The 18197-nt window shown below is 36.7% G+C and overlaps 1 protein-coding gene and 1 long non-coding RNA gene across 8 annotated transcripts in view; one reads left to right on the top strand and one right to left on the bottom strand.

Moving 5' to 3' along the window:
- ELF1 (E74 like ETS transcription factor 1) overlaps positions 1 to 14257 on the top strand; it is a 91375-nt gene extending 77118 nt beyond the window's left edge. For 3 of the 4 annotated variants that reach the window (XM_072976333.1, XM_072976335.1, XM_015248963.3), the window contains 5 exons: positions 1194 to 1361; positions 4775 to 4858; positions 5579 to 5771; positions 6708 to 7157; positions 12231 to 14257. In XM_072976333.1, coding sequence (XP_072832434.1) covers positions 1194 to 1361; positions 4775 to 4858; positions 5579 to 5771; positions 6708 to 7157; positions 12231 to 12831 — 1496 coding nt within the window. In that variant the 3' untranslated portion in view covers positions 12832 to 14257. The remainder of the gene's footprint in view (positions 1 to 1193; positions 1362 to 4774; positions 4859 to 5578; positions 5772 to 6707; positions 7158 to 12230) is intronic. The other variant, XM_072976334.1, reaches the window with a different exon arrangement.
- Positions 1077 to 16760, bottom strand: LOC140701140 (uncharacterized). 4 transcript variants are annotated; one of them, XR_012080039.1, is made up of 5 exons: positions 16660 to 16760; positions 14630 to 14740; positions 4753 to 4828; positions 1826 to 1944; positions 1077 to 1346 (listed from the first exon to the last, which is right to left on the bottom strand). It is a non-coding gene; the product is annotated as an uncharacterized lncRNA (long non-coding RNA). The 4 variants fall into 4 exon arrangements; XR_012080040.1 differs by lacking the exons at positions 14630 to 14740; positions 16660 to 16760 and adding exons at positions 10372 to 10505; positions 10896 to 11156; XR_012080041.1 differs by lacking the exon at positions 14630 to 14740 and having other exon boundaries at positions 16660 to 16721.
- Positions 16761 to 18197: the final 1437 nt, after the last annotated feature.

The raw sequence follows: 18197 nt of genomic DNA on the forward strand, positions 1-18197 counted from the left end.
GTCGAGGCACCTTTGCTAAAGTGTTCAGTTAAACAAGACTTTTTTTTTAATTTGAAGAGTGAGAACTTTAGGGATAAAAAGTAATGTAGTTGTCAAATAGCAGATAATGCAGAATTGCTTTAACCTCATTGGTGAACTGTTAGGATGTTTAGGGACCCAAACTATTAAAATGTAGTGATCTCCATAGATACTCATCAGCGAATAGGCAAAAATCCATTGAAAAGTTTTCTAAAGCTTCATGGCATAAAATTGACTGCCACATTTATTGATCTGCTTTTAAATCCATGTTCTCCTTTGGGATTTTCTGACAAGAAAGTAGTCAAACCCATATAATTAATTATTATTAAATCAATTCAAGATGTTTATAGAATATTTTCTATATGCTCAGCAATGCATTAGACGATGACATGATATGGAAATGAACAGATATTGTTTCTTTCTTCAAGCTTACAGTTTGATTTTGAGGACAAATGTTTATGTAAACAACTGTAAAAGCCAAAAATAAAGGCCATGAGAGGGATAGCAAAGTGTTCTGGAAGGAGAGAGTACTCTGGCTGAGAACGTCAGGGACAGGCTCTATACACGGAGTGTGTTGACCTGGGCTGTAAATGGCAAATAAGCTTTTCATGGGTAGAGAATACAGGAAAGGACATTCAAGATAGAGGGAATGAATGGACTGAACCAAAGACACATACCTGTTTAAAAAAGAAAAAAGAAATGTTTGCGATAAAAATGTGAAGTGTAAGCTTCATGGTGGCTGGTAGACTCTGGAAGCTTCAAATGACATATTATGGAGTTTGGGTTGTTCTTACCTTTTTTCTCCTGTAAACTATGGGAAGATATGTCAATTTTATTTTTCTTTCTAATTTCCATGGTGTAAAGTTTTTATAGCGAAGAAGAGTGTGATCAGATCAGGCTCGGATTTCAGAGAAAAACCTTAGCAATGTGAAGAATGGAGCAGAGAGACAAGATAGACTGGGGACAGGAAGTCAAGTAAGGAAGACACTGAAATAGTCCAATCAAGCCTGATTGATTCAGGGTACTTGACTTAATACAGAGGAAATAAAAAGCAAGGAGTTGATTTCAGGATTTTATTTCTACTTTAATCTTCAAAGAAACAGGAAATATTTTCTGAAATGATTTTGATTTATAATACAAAGTTGATTATAATTAGTTGATTTTATTTCCATTAGATAATAATATGTTTAGTTCATCTGAAGATGACATTGTTGTTGCCCCAATCACCCATGTATCCGTCACATTAGATGGGATTCCCGAAGTGATGGAAACTCAGCCGGTTCAAGAGACATACGCACACTCACCAGGACCCTCATCACCAGAACAACCTAAGAGAAAGAAAGGTGAGTGGTTAATTTGTTTAGGGCAGTCAACTCTTGATTGGAAGCTAAATACAATTTTTATTCAAGGGTATTTCTACACCAGTAAAAACTTATATAAGAATAAAATTGAAGGTACAAAAACATAAAGTAAGAGGTATTTCTTTGTATTAGATTCATTTTTTAGAAAAATCATTTTATACTTTTAAAATATTTGGTCTATCTCATAGAAAAGGGATTTTCCAACTTTTTAAAGCCTGACTCTTTTTTCTAAACCCTTTTATCTAAGTTCAGAAAGAGCTCAGGGGTAAGGGCAAGTCAGTTTCCTCCTGCAGAACATAGTTTGAAAACCACAGGTATAGGTTCCAATATAAGGTTTCAATGAGAAAAATACAGGTTAGAATTCAGCAGGTAAGTAACTGAACAGGAACATGTTAGAATGTGTTAAAGGGAATTTTTAACTTTTCACAGCTTAGGACCATACTTACATTCTGAAGTCCAACACTATTTCCGTTTCATTGCCTTTTGATTCTACTCCAGCTTGTTCAGTGTTTTTGAGTTTGATATCTTAGTTAATGGCATCAGCAGCAGCCACCGCGTAACCTAACTGCACATGAAAGTAAGGGAAATTTCAGGGGCCAAAAATGAAGAGAAAAATAACAATAGTAAGAATGAGCTGACACTGCAGGACCTCTGCAGGGCTGAGGAGGACACATCAGTCTGGATGTCTGAGGGGCTTCGGTTTTATTACCCAAGTAGAGGCAGATGCTTCAGTCTTGGTCCAATGCAAATAGGGGTATTAGACAGAGACCTCAGCATGTGATTGAGATCCTTTGAAAGACCATACCCTAAGGGGAAAAACAGTCCACGCATTGGCACAGACATATTAAGGAAGCTTATACTTCTCAGCTGGGTGGAGAAATTTTTCCTTTGAGAATTCATAGTCCTAGGTTGGCGTTAACCTAGGTGTATGATTAGATTTCCAACTACCACTGATGTCAGAATTTTCCAGCCAAGTAATTAACATAAGAATGGCCTCCCAGCAGGCAATAACTTTGGGTACCAGGGAAAACTCTTGTAAAATTTGCTTTCGCAAGTCATATACTTGATCTAGGCTGCACAGAGTTTCTACAAATAAAACCCTGCTGAAGGTGAACTCACATTTCATTATCACAAAATAACTTAAGGAAGATTACTTCCTGAATGAGAAGTAGCAGGCGCCGAAAGTCCTAGGGTTAGATCTCTGAGAACCTCAGACAACAGAATTGTCAAATAGAAACTTTCAATGAATATGATTGTAATTATTAAAGCAAAAGAATAAAACACATCATCAAAGAATGCGACTGCTAAAAAAATACCAGGCGAAACTCCCTCTTCGAATCAAGGTGGAGTAACAGAACCTGACTTCGCAAAGATTTTTTGGATATGACACCAAAAGTACAAGCAACAGAAGCAAAAGTCAATAAGTGAGACTACATTAAACTAAAAGGCTTCTGCACAGCAAAAGAAATAATCAATAAGATGAAAAGGCAACTACAGAATGGGAGAAATATATATGCAAACCATTTATCTGACAAGGGGTTAATGTTCCAAACCATGTAAGGAACTCATAACTCAAGAGCAAAGAAACCCCAAACAATCCAATTAAAGAATAGGCAGACGACCTGAGTAGACATTTTCCTAAAGAAGACATACAAATGGCCAACAGGTATATGCAAAGATGCTCAATATCACTAATCATCAGGAAAGTGCAAATGAAAACCACAGTAAGATATCACCTCACGCCTGTTAGAATGGCTAGAGGTAGCCATAGAAAAAGACGAGAAAATGTTGCCAAGGATGTGGAGAAAAGAGAATCTTTCTACACTGTTGGTGGAAATTTAAATTGATACAGCCACTACACTAAACAGTATGGAGGTTCCTCAAAAACCTAAAGCTACAAATTCTGTATGATCCAGCAATCCTACTTCTAGGTGTGTAGCCAAAGGAACTGAAAGCAAGTTGTCAAAGAGATACCTGCACTGCTGTATTCACTGCAGCATTATTCACAGTAGCCAAGATTTGGAAACAGCTCTAAGTCTCCATCCATAGGTGAATGGGTAAACTAGTGGAGGAATACAGTGGGGTAGCGAAAACATTATCTGTCAGAGAAAGCTGGTAAATAGAAAGCAGAAAATAAGTTGGTAGGAGGGACAGGAGCTAACTGAAGTGTGGCTTCTAGTGTTATTTTTGTTAGCACAGTTAGCTACAAGTATCTGTCTCATGAACAGTGATGGATACCACCAGGTTCCACATTTATACATCTGGTAGTCTTAGGAGGGACCTGGCCTGCAGAGTGACTTTTTTGAACCTCTTCTCCTTGATGCTTACTCACCTTCACTTCAGAGGTGTTTTCCTATTCAGTTTGTCTGCAGATGTTTTGTTACTAACCTTGTGACTTTAGTTCTCAAATTCTGCTTTTCTAAGTTACTACCCTATATTATATTACCCCAGCTTTCACCCCTGTGATCTAGACCAGTGAGAGTCAGCCTCAAGGATGTTGGGGTAAGAGATACTAACTAAGGTGTCCATTTTATGCTTAATCTTCATTGTCTCATATACAGAGCGATAATCTGTTCAGACAGCGTTCTCACCTCAATGTAAATCTTAGGCAACACTGCTGCCAAGTTGTGGTTCTAGATAAGTGGCACAAGAAGAGCACAAACACGGCTTTGGAATAGTTGATTGACCCAGACTAAGGCTGCACAAAATACAGTTAACGCTGTTGCAATGAACTTGTCTAGAGACTGGATGATGGATAACTGTAAAGTTTGCTTGCTGTAAATTGAAAGAAATATAGAACAATGAGATGTTTAAAAATACACAAGAAAATAAAAATTGACCTTGTGGTTTACCAAAATTTTGCCTCACTTATTTTTTGTATCTAGAAGTTTTGGGCAGTTTTCAATATTTGAGAACTAACTATAGACAGATATATTTAGAAGAGAGAGAAGCTAAAAACCCACTTCTCCTGCCTTAAAAAAACTTATGTAATCAAGAGGCAGACAAACATATCTGGCTTATTTTTTGAGCTCAGGTTTTATCAGCATCAAGAATATTCCCCCAGATTTTAAGAAAGCACTGTCACTATCATCACCTCAGAGACAAAATGTAAAGTTTAAACTTAACCTCATGTTTGCAAATGAGCCAAAGTATTGTTTTCTGCATAAAAGTGTTTGTGATCTAACCTGTATTAATGTTAAATTTTTACTGAAGTTACTTTCCTTTTAATAAATAGCATTTAGGAAGCCAGTATATGTGTTCAATATATAAAGGGCAAAATGTTTGGTACTTGAAATTTAGGATAAATGACAAAATAGCATTTATAAACAGCTAAACTGTCCATTCTCTCTCACTTTGGGAGGCACATACTTACATAAGAGCTGTTCTGATTTCAGGGAGAAAAACGAAACCACCACGACCAGATTCCCCCACCACTACACCCAACATATCTGTGAAGAAGAAAAATAAAGATGGGAAGGGTAAGTACTACTGTAATTTCCCTATAATACTTACAGGTCAGGTAACATTCGGATTGCTTTAAAATGTCTGCATGTTGTAAGTAGAAACCACAAGCTTCTACTGAAATGCTTATAAGATACGGTCGCCACTTTTTGTGAGGGGACTGGTAATAATGCAAGCCAAGAAATCTGTTCAGGAGGTTTTCACGTACCTGTCAAAATCATCTATCCTTTCGTTTAATGCTAAGTCTCTTGGAAGAATTTAGCCACATTCGGTTTTCAGTTCATTTACATTCAGTTCAGTTACATATTACATTGTCTTGGAGTTCTAGTATTTTCATAACTGCTGCCCAAGTTGAAGAAGATTGTTGAGACTAATCTGCTGGCTCTTAATATAAAAAGAACAACTATTGAAAGTTTTTGTACAACTCCTATTCAGTTTCTTCTATGTAATAATGGTTCTTAAAAAGGCTGGAAAAAATTGTCTTGAAGTGCTTTCTCCCTAAGTCATCACAAATCTAATTGGCAGGATTGCTCTGTTCAGGTGTCTTTTATGGGACTAATAAAAAGATGTGTATTAGACCCTAAAAATTATGAGCATTGTATCACCAGTACTAACTGAATTGTGTAATAAGTTTGTATAATTATAGATGGAACTTAATAAGACTTTCAGTTGTGTTTTATTTTGTGCTCTTTCAAATGAGTTTTTGGTCAGTTAAAAAGAAATTGCTTTTGTTTCAGGAAACACAATTTATCTTTGGGAGTTTTTACTGGCATTGCTCCAGGACAAAGCTACTTGTCCTAAATATATCAAATGGACCCAGCGAGAAAAAGGCATTTTTAAATTGGTAGATTCTAAAGCAGTATCCAGGTTGTGGGGGAAGCACAAAAACAAACCTGACATGAATTATGAGACCATGGGAAGAGCTCTCAGGTGCGTGAAGTTTCTGTAGTTCATTGTGTTAAGCGTATCGTTTCCTAAATACTCAAAAGTCAGAGGATTAAAGAAATGGTGAGTGTTACTACTGAAGTACTGAGCCCACGCTACTTATAGAAATGAGTATGTATTTAAATTGAAATCTTATTCCAGTCGGGGAAGATGTTCTCTTTTCCCCCAAAGTCTTCATGCAAACAACAGATATTTTATTTATAAAGGGATCAGAAAATGTTAAGCTGTCATCGGGGATTGTAAATCGACCACAAGGCTCATATGTTCTGAGCCATTACACTTAAATTCAGCACAAAGTAACAAACAGTGGTAATGCATGTACTTAATAAGAGGGTCCATTTTAAAATGTGAATCTCAGATATGATGTGTATGTAGTATGTTATTTTGGAATAAATTAATGCTTCGAGAATAGTATTAGACATCGTAAAAATGTTGAACGAAGGTACCTATTTACCCTTAAACCCTCTTTTAGTTTGTTATTCTGTGATCATGTCATTTAGTCTGCAAGATCTGTGTATATTTGAGAAAGATTAGAAATAGCAGTGATCTGATAATTTGATAACCTTCTTAAACCAGAATTATTTAGTTACAGTTTGTGTTTTATTTTTAAACTTACAGTTTTTAGGTTCTTGATTTAACTAAAATCACTGCCCAAATCTGAATCACTTCTATTTGTACATCATTAAGTTTTACACAGAAAACTGTATCACATTTACTGAATCAAATTTAAACCAATAGGGACATTACAGTAAGCTATGGAAGGGAAATAAAATAGCCACCCCTCATTTAGAAATTCTTTTCTCCTTTGTTGGTCTCCAACTTTTAACTTCTGTATATGATTCAGAAATTTTTATTGTGTTGAATATTATTTTAGTTTGTTTAACTGAACAAAATATTGATAATATTGTCTGCTTTGACTAGGTACTATTACCAAAGGGGTATTCTGGCAAAAGTAGAAGGTCAGCGTTTGGTGTATCAGTTTAAGGATATGCCAAAAGATCTGATTTATATAGATGATGAGGATCCAAGTTCCAGCATGGACTCTTCAGACCCATCACTGTCTTCAACCACCACCTCGAGCAGGAACCAAGCAAGCCGGTCGAGAGTATCTTCATCTTGCAGTCCAGGGATAAAAGGAGGAGCCACTACAGTGCTGAAAGCAGGGAATTCTAAAGCCGCAAAACCCAAAGAGCCCGTGGAAGTGGCACAGCCGTCAGAGGTTCTGAGGACAGTGCCGCCCACGCAGACGCCGTACCCTACGCAGCTCTTCCGGACTATTCACGTGGTGCAGCCGGTACAGGCTGTTCCGGAGGGAGAGACAACCAGCAGCGTGCAGGATGAAGCATTAAATTCCTCCGTTCAGAGTATTAGGTGAGAAAATTAAAGTTACCGATGCACATCATCGTGCCAGGTTTCTGACCAGAGTCATCTTTTGTTAAATGTGCTGGGATTCAAAAGTGAGAATAAAAATTATATAGATTTCAAGCTAGAGCTCTTGGTCAGCAGATTGTTTCAGCAGCAGTACATCAGTCCTCAGATTGTATCGGTGGTTCTTTATTTTTAAACTGTGATACTATTTTTCAAAGTTAGAAGCTATAAAAATTTTCCGTAAATGGACATATCATGACCTTTTGGAATTGCACTGAGTTAAAGGAAATACACATTATTTCTTGGGAAGATGCAATTTTCTCAGATGGAGTTCTGTTAAATTGTTGACTTGTGAGTATAAAGACCACATTTTTTCCATTTTAATTAAAAAAGTACCTATTGAACTTTATTTTCCTTATAAGGTTTTGTTTTCCTCTAAGTTCTGTTGGTTACTTATGACTACTGGTTAATAGGAAACATGTGGTTCCTCCCATTGGTTTCTGAGCTCTGCCGTGTTATCATCGTGTGTATTTGTGTTGATAAGAAGCATACAATGGCCACAGCTGATCACTGGGACTCCCTTCTTGGGTTGATTCAGTTGTTTTTTTAAGCACGTCTAATCAAAATTTTCTTTTTTAGGCCTTAAGAATAAAAATAAACCAGAAGAAAAACAACAACAAAAACACACACCTCTAGCAATGAAAGATATTAAATTATGATATTGTATTGGGTACTTTATTACTGTGAATGTCAATTTCAGGAAAAAACTCAGTGCCAGATATTAAAACATTCTAATAATACTCCCTGCCTGTGATTTTCAAGCTGTCTTTGCTATATATTTTTCAAAATCTTCATTTCCAAATTCTCTGAGAGTTCTCTAGATTCTGCCTGCTTCCTGCCTCTGGTAATCTAAATGTTACTGATGCATTTCATTATGTCATGTTTCTGACCAGAGCCATTCCTTGTTAAGTGGGTCAAAAGTCAGCATTTGTGATATTGCAGCTTTTGTTAGATCTATGTTGCCCACAGAGTGCAGGCCAGTTTCCACAGCCCCCACGCCAGCGCTCAGTCTGTTCATGGTGCCTTCCTTGTTCTCCAGCTGAAGCTCCTTACTTGCCTGAACCACATTCTGTACCTGAGCCAGGTGTTTTAGTTGACTTAACACCTGTCTCCTGCTATGTATTTAAATCTTTGGGAGCTAGATTTTATTCATCGTCCTGTTCCCAGCACCTAACATAGTCTGATATATAACACCCCTTCATATTTATAGAATTTATTTGAAGTAGTGTAAATTATCATTCTTTATCTCTTCTTAGAGTAATGAGTTCTCTATGTAAACTACCTATAAAATGAAGATACAAAGTTAAACTTTTCAAACTTTAAAACAATTTATTCTTGTAGAAATTATTCTATATTTATATGTATGTATGTATCCACACACATTCTAAATTCCTTTGACCTAAAAAAAATTCTTCTCTCATTTGGTTACATTTTATTCCCCCCCCCAAAATCCTACTTATTTTCACTGTAATTATGCCAACTTTTTGTTACAAGAAATTTCAAAAAATGGAAAGGTTGAAATAGTACATTGAACACCTACTTACTATCCATCGAAATTCAGAATTTATAGCATTTTGCCTTATTCCTCTTCTGTTTTTATTTATACCCTTATTTGTTTCACTATTTGTCAAGTCAGCTGACATCACCATGACTTTTCACCCCTGAGTATTTCAAATACCCCTAAAGCAGTAGCTTAATGATTTGCTGTCCTGCCAGTTGATTCATGTAATCACATGAATTATCACTTACTTACAATGAGGTAGCAACATGTTTTTTCTCAATTTTTTTCTTTGCTCATTTATTTTTGTCTCACATAATGGCACATACAGTTGTCCCTCAGTGTCCTCAAGTGATTGGTTCCAGAACCCCCTTCAGATAACAAAATACGAGGATGCTCAAGCCCCTTATGTAAAATGGCATACATAGTATTTTCATATAACCTACATACATCCTCCCATATACTTTAAGTCATCTCTAGATAACTTATAATACGTAACACAGTGTAAATGCTGTGTAAATAGTTGCTAGCATGTGGCAAATTCAAGCTTTGCATCTTGAAACTTTCTGGAATTTTTTGGGGGGAGGCAGATATTTTCCATTGGCAGTTGGTTGAATTTGCAGACATGGAGACCATCGATGGATATGGAGGGCCAGCTATATCTATATTGACATTGATTAAATTCTTCTTAATTGATTTATGGTATTTGTACTCAGTTTTACAAATCTTAATTTTGACTCTGACTTCACAAAAATAAACCTCTGGTAAAATATTTTCCTCAAATTGTCTCTTGGTAAACTTGGAAGTCCATATACCTACCTGGTATAATTTATTTCTCTATAGTGTTATTCAAGCACTGATAGTTTGTCTTAGGCCTTTTTTAATAAATTAGCCTCTGAAAATATATAATGTGTAGGTTACCTTAAAAGTAATGTGATGGAGTAGGAAGAATGTGGGCATAACCTTCTAGCCTTCCAGCCTTCCAGCCAATGATTAGATGTGACATTGGATCAAATTAACTATTCTAACTATAAAATAAAGATTAGTATTACTTAACCTTACAGGTAGTTATAACAATTAAAAGACACTTCCTGACAGCTAAGTAAGTATTCAACAAAAGCTAAATGTTATATTGTATAGCTTTCTTAGCTTCAGAAAGTTTGAGGAATTTTAAATTACCAGTATTGTACTAGTTGTTTACAAGCAGCTTAGGAGAATTTTTTTAAGTAGTAAACTGTAATATGACCTTTGTTATACCATATAATGTAACCAGGCACAACTGACAGTTCATGCATTAACAGAAAAAGATAATTTAAATTTCCTGTGGTTGAGAAAAGGCTGTGTAATACTTTATTCTTTAATCTCTGAATTTTTTGTGAAAATTAAATTGTTTTGGAATTTGTTCAAATAAGCCAATATATTTATGTTGTAGATTTTGTACATCAGTATATATTTTCTGGCAGATGGCAGTCAGGTGTTTCAAGAAAGGGTTATCCTTTTTCTGTTTGAAAAAAACATTGACCATCTAGTGGTAGCCCTGATAAGCAGTATGGAAATTTTCCAAGTACATTATTGCTCATGCCACACCTGAGAGAGGGAAGGTGTGTATTAAAGAGTTGTAACTCCCCACAGTTTAAAGATGTGAAAGTAAATGTTCACCTTTAGCTGAAGTTATTTAGGACTCAAGAAGTGGCAGGATGTTGTCATGGTTAAGCACAGAGGCTCTGCAGTTGGATGACTTCCTATCTAACTGGTCACCTTAGGCAAGCTGTTCAACTTCTTTGTGCAGTTTCCTGTCACATGTAAAATGGGGATCATAGTACTGATAGAGGGGCAAGGCTATCCATGTTTATAGAGACAATCTGTATGCTTACGGTAAGTCAAGTACCGTTGATCTGTATGTACACTACGTGTGCATGAACTCTTGCATGGGAAGCCCTTGGGTCCTTTTTATTTAAAAAATGGTATCTGTCTGTAGGGTCAGGTACCCACGCTCAGGTTTAGATTCCACCCAGGATATCCTGATTCAGGCAGGCAGGGGAGAAGAAGGGAGGCACAGTGTATTTTGGAAGGATGTCCTAATTCCCAAAGTTATTCTGTATCCTTCCTGCTCACTCAATAATGTTAGTACATCTGGCCTTTATTCCTAGTCATACCCTGCCAACCTATTAAATCTTCATCACCTGACTCATATTCTCTTCTAGCAGTGTCCTTCCAAAGAGCTGCCGATATCCTGCAGTAGGCTGACCCTCACAGTGGTGACCGTGGTGACAAACGGAACTTGGGAGTCGGTACCCTACACGAATGGGTGGGCCCTAGTTGTCCTGCGTTGTGTCTGCTTCGTTGAGCTTCTCATGAGTCGTGCTGAGTCTTCATCTCACCTAGCCCATCTATTTTCTCCTCCAGAATTTCATTTCTCACATATGACAGGCCGCATAACTACAACTGACTAAAATTTACCTGCAGTGATTTCCTGGCAATAATTAACATTTGGTTTATGGGGACTAATCCAGCTCTTAGCCATTTGGAGTAGCAGTTATCCCTCTTTTGTAAAATAGCTTTACAGAATTCGGGGGAAACACAGTTGAGATCCAGGTGCTGAATTTTTTCAACTGCATTTGTTTTATAGTAACAATGGCCATTACTATAAATTTCACAGCTCCGGACTTTTAAAATTAAATCGACTCATAACCATTTATGTATCTCTTTTCTTCAATAAATGGGATTAACAACCTTATACAAACTGGATTTTATGTTAAAGGGTTTTCTGTTAAATTGTAGCTTTATGACTAAACTTTGTGAAAATTATTTGAGCTGAGAAAACTGCTAAAACATGCCTCTATTTATTTTTGCCACGGCTTGGCCTTATTTTTTGCTCTCTCTGCCAGCCTGAAGAAACCTCATGAGTTAATTATATCATGACTTGTCTTATGTAATATGATATGAATCATGAACTATTAAAATTCTTCTAATAATTCTGTCACATACACATTTCAGATTGAAGTGTTTTTTATTTTAGTTAATTGAGTGTTTTCCCTCTCGATAGGAAAACAAGTTGGAAACAATTATAATCATGTGATGTTTGGTCATTTGACTGAGCATATTAATGATATTATCCATCAGGTATTAAAATGATGATAGTGAATCCAATACATTTGTTTTAAAATTCCTAATTTTCTTTCAGGCATCTTCTACATAAAGTCTTGGTGAAACATTTTGATGTCTTCCTCCTCCAACATAATTGCTTCCCCATTTGTGTCAATAAAGCACATTGTACAGACTTTTTTTTTTCACCAGATGGTATCATAGTTAATGGACTGAGAGTTTTGTGTTGGGCGTCACTGTATGTACAGCGTTTAATACAGGGTCAGGCACAGTGTTTATGTTGTTTTGAAAATATGGGAAGTCTCATTTGAAGTGAGTAACTCATGTTTTGTCACAATGACTTGTCACACGTTAAAGTTTTCAACGATGTAGATTATGCTAATTTCCTCCCTTTTATTTCATAATCTCCACAGGACCATACCGGCTCCAGCCCAGGTTCCAGTGGTTGTATCTCCTGGGAACCAGCATTTGCACACAGTAACACTCCAGACAGTGCCAATCACGACAGTGATAGCCAGCACAGACCCCTCATCAGGTGCGGGGTCTCAGAAGTTTATCTTACAAGCCATTCCATCATCGCAGCCCATGACAGTACTGAAGGAGAACGTCGTGCTGCAGTCGCAGAAGCAGGGCTCGCCCCCTTCCATCGTCCTGAGTCCTGCCCACGTACAGCAGGTCCTCACCAGCAGCGTTCAGTCCGTTTGCAACGGAACCGTCAGCGTGGCTTCATCTCCATCCTTCAGTGCTACCACACCCGTGGTGACCTTTTCTCCTCGCAGCTCACAGCTGGTGGCTCACCCACCTGGCACTGTGATCACTTCAGTTATCAAAGCTCAAGAAACAAAAACTCCTGTGCAGGAAGTAGAGAAAAAAGAGGTCGAAGATAACTTGAAAGAAGGCACTGAAGAAACTGAGCCACAGCCGCAGCCTTATGTGATGGTGGTGTCCAGTTCCAATGGATTTACCTCTCCCGTAGCTGTGAAAAGTGAACTACTGGAACCCAGCGCTTTCTGATTAACACACCAAAGGAATTATGGGTGGTTGTTTTTTAACTGAGCATTTTCAATTGTACGTAAACTGATTGATTTCTAAGACAAATTCTACAAATGTTCCTAATTTTGTAGTTACTTGTTAAAAACAGTAACTTAGAGCTAATTTTGACTTTGTTAGATGAGAGAGGAAAACCCAAGTGTTTCTCTTTGTTCTCCAGATGTTTCAGAATTCATTTGTGAAGGAACAGGCATTTTATACTATGAAGACATTCTTTAGAGATTTTTTTTTCCAACGGCTATATCATAAACATTTTTAAAGTTTCTTTTAAAATTTTATACCATATTAGCTTTTCTGATTCTTTTGTAAATACAGTACTTAAATATAAGGCATCAGGAAATTTATAGATGAGCTATTTTCATTCCACTTGTATAGGTTAAGTCTTGACTGTTTCAAATGCAAGACACCTATTTTATGCTTTCTTAAAATTATGATTTCACTTGGATTGACTTTAGTTTGTTGCACTGTATATTGAACTATGACTATGTAAAATATAACATTAAAAATTGAAATGTGCCCACGATATGGCTGAACCTGTTTCCAAAGCAGGATAGTGTAAAAGCATCAGCCTACGAGTGGCTCTCCCCTTAGTGTGTAACCGTGGGCAAGCCACTTGGTCTTTCTGGGCCTCGGTTCTCATCAGAGGAGGGATGTATTGGATTAGACTAGATGATCTCTCATTTCCTATCTAGTTCTAAATTTTATGATTCTAACCCCTAAGTTTTAAAGTTATATCAATTAAAACATTATCAGCTTATCTCCTAATGTAAATATAGCTAAAATATTGCAGAAAAATTAATGGCCCTACAAAATTCATTTATCTGTTATTTGTAAGATCTGCTATGAACTGAATTCTTCCTAAATACTTTGTTCATTAACTTTCTAGGCCACTGTGCATTGTGGTCCCCTAGTAGTCTTATGCTGCTGAGTGCTAAATGATAAACTGCTATTCTGAAAGAGTCAGGGCTCTTTAAGGTCCCAGAAAGCAACCAAGCCTTGGGCTAACCTGACCTAGTCAGTTGCTATAAAAGCGTAATTGCTTTATATTTTGGATCATTTTTTTTATTGGGAGTGGGGGGAGGGGGAATTGCATACAAAGATAATATACATATATATCCAAGTTTCTGAAATGAAATAGTTTTTAGATTACCTTTTCAGCTGTAAATAATGTACATTTAATTTCACAAGAAAAATTGTTTTCTGCAAATTTTCTAGTATAGCAAAATTTTTGTAGATGAAAAAAATCATTATGTTTAGAGGTCTAATGTTATATGTTTTCATATTACAAAGTGAATTTGTATTTAAACAAAAATTGAAATTTTGGAATCCTCTAAACGTTTTTGTATCTTTAATTGGTTTATTATTAAATAAATCATGTAAAAATTCTCAAGTGTTTTTGTTGCCCAGCAAATGTTTCTTAAGAACAAGTATACAGAAGATGTTGCTAGTATTACAGTGTTCTTAAAAGTTTATATAACAGCATCCATTAGATTAGAATTGCAAAATCTCATCCTCTCATTTTTCCTTTCTACTGTGCCAGATGGCAGTTTCTAGATATCACACAATGGATTACCAAGCTCCAAAAGTTAGAAAACAATAAAACATTCCCAGCAATAATATTAAACACATTAAAAAAAGAGTTTTCTAATTTGGAATTAGATCAGTTAAAATTGTTAAGCCTGGAAAACATAGAAATGGAAAAATATAAGAAAATTAAAATCTTAATCCAATACCCCTATACCCAGTAGTAACTTCCACTTACTCGTTTCCTCATCCTCTGAAGTAACAGGCCACGTAAGTTTTCTCCAGTTTACTACCCTTGGCTCATACCCTTCTCTTTCATTTTTCTGTGACTTTCTGCTCTTCTTCAAACCTAGTATAAAAATGCTCAGGCTTAACCATTTATTTGAGTCTTTATTTTCTTATAAAGGTTCCCGTGTCATGGAAAACTTACGGTAAGTAAATCTGTATGCTTTCCTCCTTTAATCTGTCTTTGTCAGTTTGATTTTTAAGCCAGCCAGGAACCCTAAGATCAAGGAAAAGTTTTCCTCCCCTAGAACTCTCTAGCCATGTCTCCTGTGATATGATCTCATCATACTGAACTCCCGAACAGGGGCATAGCTCTCACCCAGTACGTGGCCTTTGTACATCATCAAATCACTGAGTCAACATGTATAAAGGAAGGACCTGTGATGCTACTGTCACTGTCCTTAACTTAAAAACCTGCTGCTTTCCTCACTTCCCATTCATTCTTTAACCATCTATAGTATTGCATTTGCCCTCATTATTACCCTGGAATTCCTGTTGCAAAGGTCAGTAAATAGTAATTTCCATATTGCCAGATTCCTTCCATCTCTTTCTTGACCACTCCAGTATGTGATAACCTTTTATAACTTACTCTTTGTTTAAACTCTTAATGCCTCTACTCTTTCCTGACCTACTTCTGCCTTTATAAGAATTTCGTAGTGTTCCTCTTGGGTTGCTCCAGAGACTTTTTCAGAGCTCATTGACCTGAATGATAACATGCCCCTTCCTAAACCAAGTGCTGGCCAAGGAGGCAGGATTACCGCAGGTAATTAGTCATGTGTTGGGGAGATGGACAGTCAGGCAAAATTGGGCTCCATACCAAGAAACAGGAAGGAGTGATAACAGCCTACTATCATCTATACACATTTTAGTTGATGAGATCAGCCAAAGTCTCATCCAATTACTTGTTCCGGTTTCATGACTAGGATCTTTGAGGTGATGTGCTGTCCTCTTTTTCAGATCAGCTATGACTCCCTGGTTTCTTGTCCTCCACAGTCACACCTAGCATGAGACTGGGAAGAAATCTCTTCCCAAGGCTTCTCAGCTTTAGAATGCATTTCCTGAGGGTGTAAGTTTGATGTCCCATCTCAGGGTCACCATTTCCCCAGCCTGGAATTGTCTTCAGTGCCTTCCATCCTGCTTCTTCCATCTGACCCTAGTAGTTTTACATACTAGGGTCTGTTTTGTAGCATTTCACTTCCAAATATCAAATTGTCAGTTTGGGTTCTTGGTCATTAGCAGCAGAGATGGATTCTGGTTTTCAGCATAAAAGGAATTGTATTAGAATATTGTGCAGTTCACAGAATAGACAAAAGGACTAGAGAATCAGGGTCAATCTGGGTCACACAGCTAGAAACAAATCACAAAATTATACTGCACAACTTGTCCACTTTAGCCACTGTTGCCAAGCACTAAACACTGAGCTCTGTACCACTGTCTCTGCTTCCGAAATTTGACCTTGAAACAGGCACTGCTGCATCCAAAGAGAATTAACCAACGTCCTTCCTTGATTCCTTGTGTTAACAAGCTACCAATTTACGTGATTGGCAGAGCCTAGGTCAAGTCCAGGCCTTTAGTTCAAAGGTGAAGTTGAGAAAGCAATTTTCAGCTTCTCAACTAGTTTAGTATTTTCAGTTTCTGGAGAGGTTGCATCAGTGGGAACTGGGACTCAGGGAATCCCCCAAACATGAGAAGGGGGCTTAGATTCTGAGCTGCCAAAAGAATGACCAATGTCTTCTATTAGGGCAAATCCAGATTTTGTGGGGCTTAAACTTACACAGTTTGGTGGTTGGGAGGATGAGGGGGACTAATTTAGGAAAAACAAAATTAGAATACCAAATTAGAAGGTTTGAAGAGGCTTATGCAAATGAACAGCCCTAAAGTTATACTTCCCAACTTTTCATTCTCCCTCTACTTCCCATACCTCTGCGTTTGCTGTCACTCTGCTTGGCACAGTCTATCTCATTCTATTTGACCAACTCTTACCTGTTTGCCAGGCCTCATCTTAGGCATAACTTCCTCAGGGCTTTCTCTGCGTTCTTGTAATTTCCCCACCGCTCTTAGAGAGCCCTTTAATTTCTCTCATTTGGGCAGAGATGACATAATAATTGACTGCTAGTATCTGTGATTCCACCACTGCATTATATGATTTAGAGCAATTTTCATGAGCTTATTTGATACCCATGTATCTTTCTTTTTACTGGAATTTGACACAACATTGTAAAATGACTATAACCCATGTATCTTTGATGAAATGATCATTCAACTTTTTTGCCCATTTATAAATCCTGATATTTTATTACCGATTTTTGAGAACTCTTCATCTATTCTGAATACAAGCTCTTCACCTTTATTCTGAATATGATTTGCAAGTATCTTCAAAGTGCAGAAACTTCAATTTTGGTAAAGTCTAAAACTTCTTTTAATGTATCACACTTTTGGTGTCCTATCTGAGAAATCTTTGTCTAACCCAAGGTCACAAAGATCTTTCTTATAGAAGTTTCACAGTTTTAAGTTTTACATTTGGGTCCATGCTCCATTTTGAGTGAATTTTTGTAGATGGTGCAAGGTAGGTATTGAAGTTCACTTTTTTGCTTTTGTATATCCAGTTTCTTGAAAAGACTACGCTTTTTCAATTAAAACGTCTGAGAAGCCTGTCTTTTTCAAGTCTCCTTTCTGCTCTGACTTACCTCTGGACCTTTGCTGAAAATCAGTTGTTCATATACACGAGTCTATTTATGGACTCTCTTCTGTGCTATTGATTTGTCTATCTTTGTGTGAATACACAAGGTTGATGTGTTGAAATTAGGTAGTTTTAGTTCTTCAACTTTATTTTTCAAAGTTCATTCGGCTATTCTAAGTCTTTTGCATTTCCATTGAATTTCAGAATCAGTTTGTCAACTTTGCAAAATGGAAAAAGCCTTTGGGATTTTGATTGAGATCAGATTGAATCAGTAGATCAATCTGCGAAAAACTGACATCTTGAGTCTGATTCATGAACAGAGAAGGTCTCTCCACTTGTTTAAGTGTTCTTTAATTTCTCTCAGCAATGTTTTGTAATTCTCAACATACATGTTTTCGCACATCCTAGATTTATTTTTCAGTATTTAATATTTTGGATGCTATTGTAACTTACTTTTTTTTGGAAATTTCAAATTCTGATGTTCCATTGCTTATTTGAAATCTTGTTCCTCTATTTTATTGAAGCATAAACTGCACAAATCTTGAGTGGATAACTTGAAAAAATTTTACATGTGAAATTATCATCCAAATTAAGATATATAATATTTCCCACATCAAGAAGGTTTCCTCACTGCTCTTCCCAGCCAGATTACCCTCTGACGTCCCTCACAATAGATTTTATCTTCATATAAATGGAATCAATCAAGATGTACTCTGTCTGGCTTCTCTAACTCAACATTATATATGCAAGATTCATCCATATTGTTGTATGTACTAGTAGTTCATTCTTAATCATTACTCTGTAATTTTTTTCTCCTATGAAAGGACATTTAGGTTATTTC

This window comes from Vicugna pacos, chromosome 14 (genome assembly GCF_048564905.1).
Source record: "Vicugna pacos chromosome 14, VicPac4, whole genome shotgun sequence".
Classification (NCBI taxonomy): Eukaryota; Metazoa; Chordata; class Mammalia; order Artiodactyla; family Camelidae; genus Vicugna; species Vicugna pacos.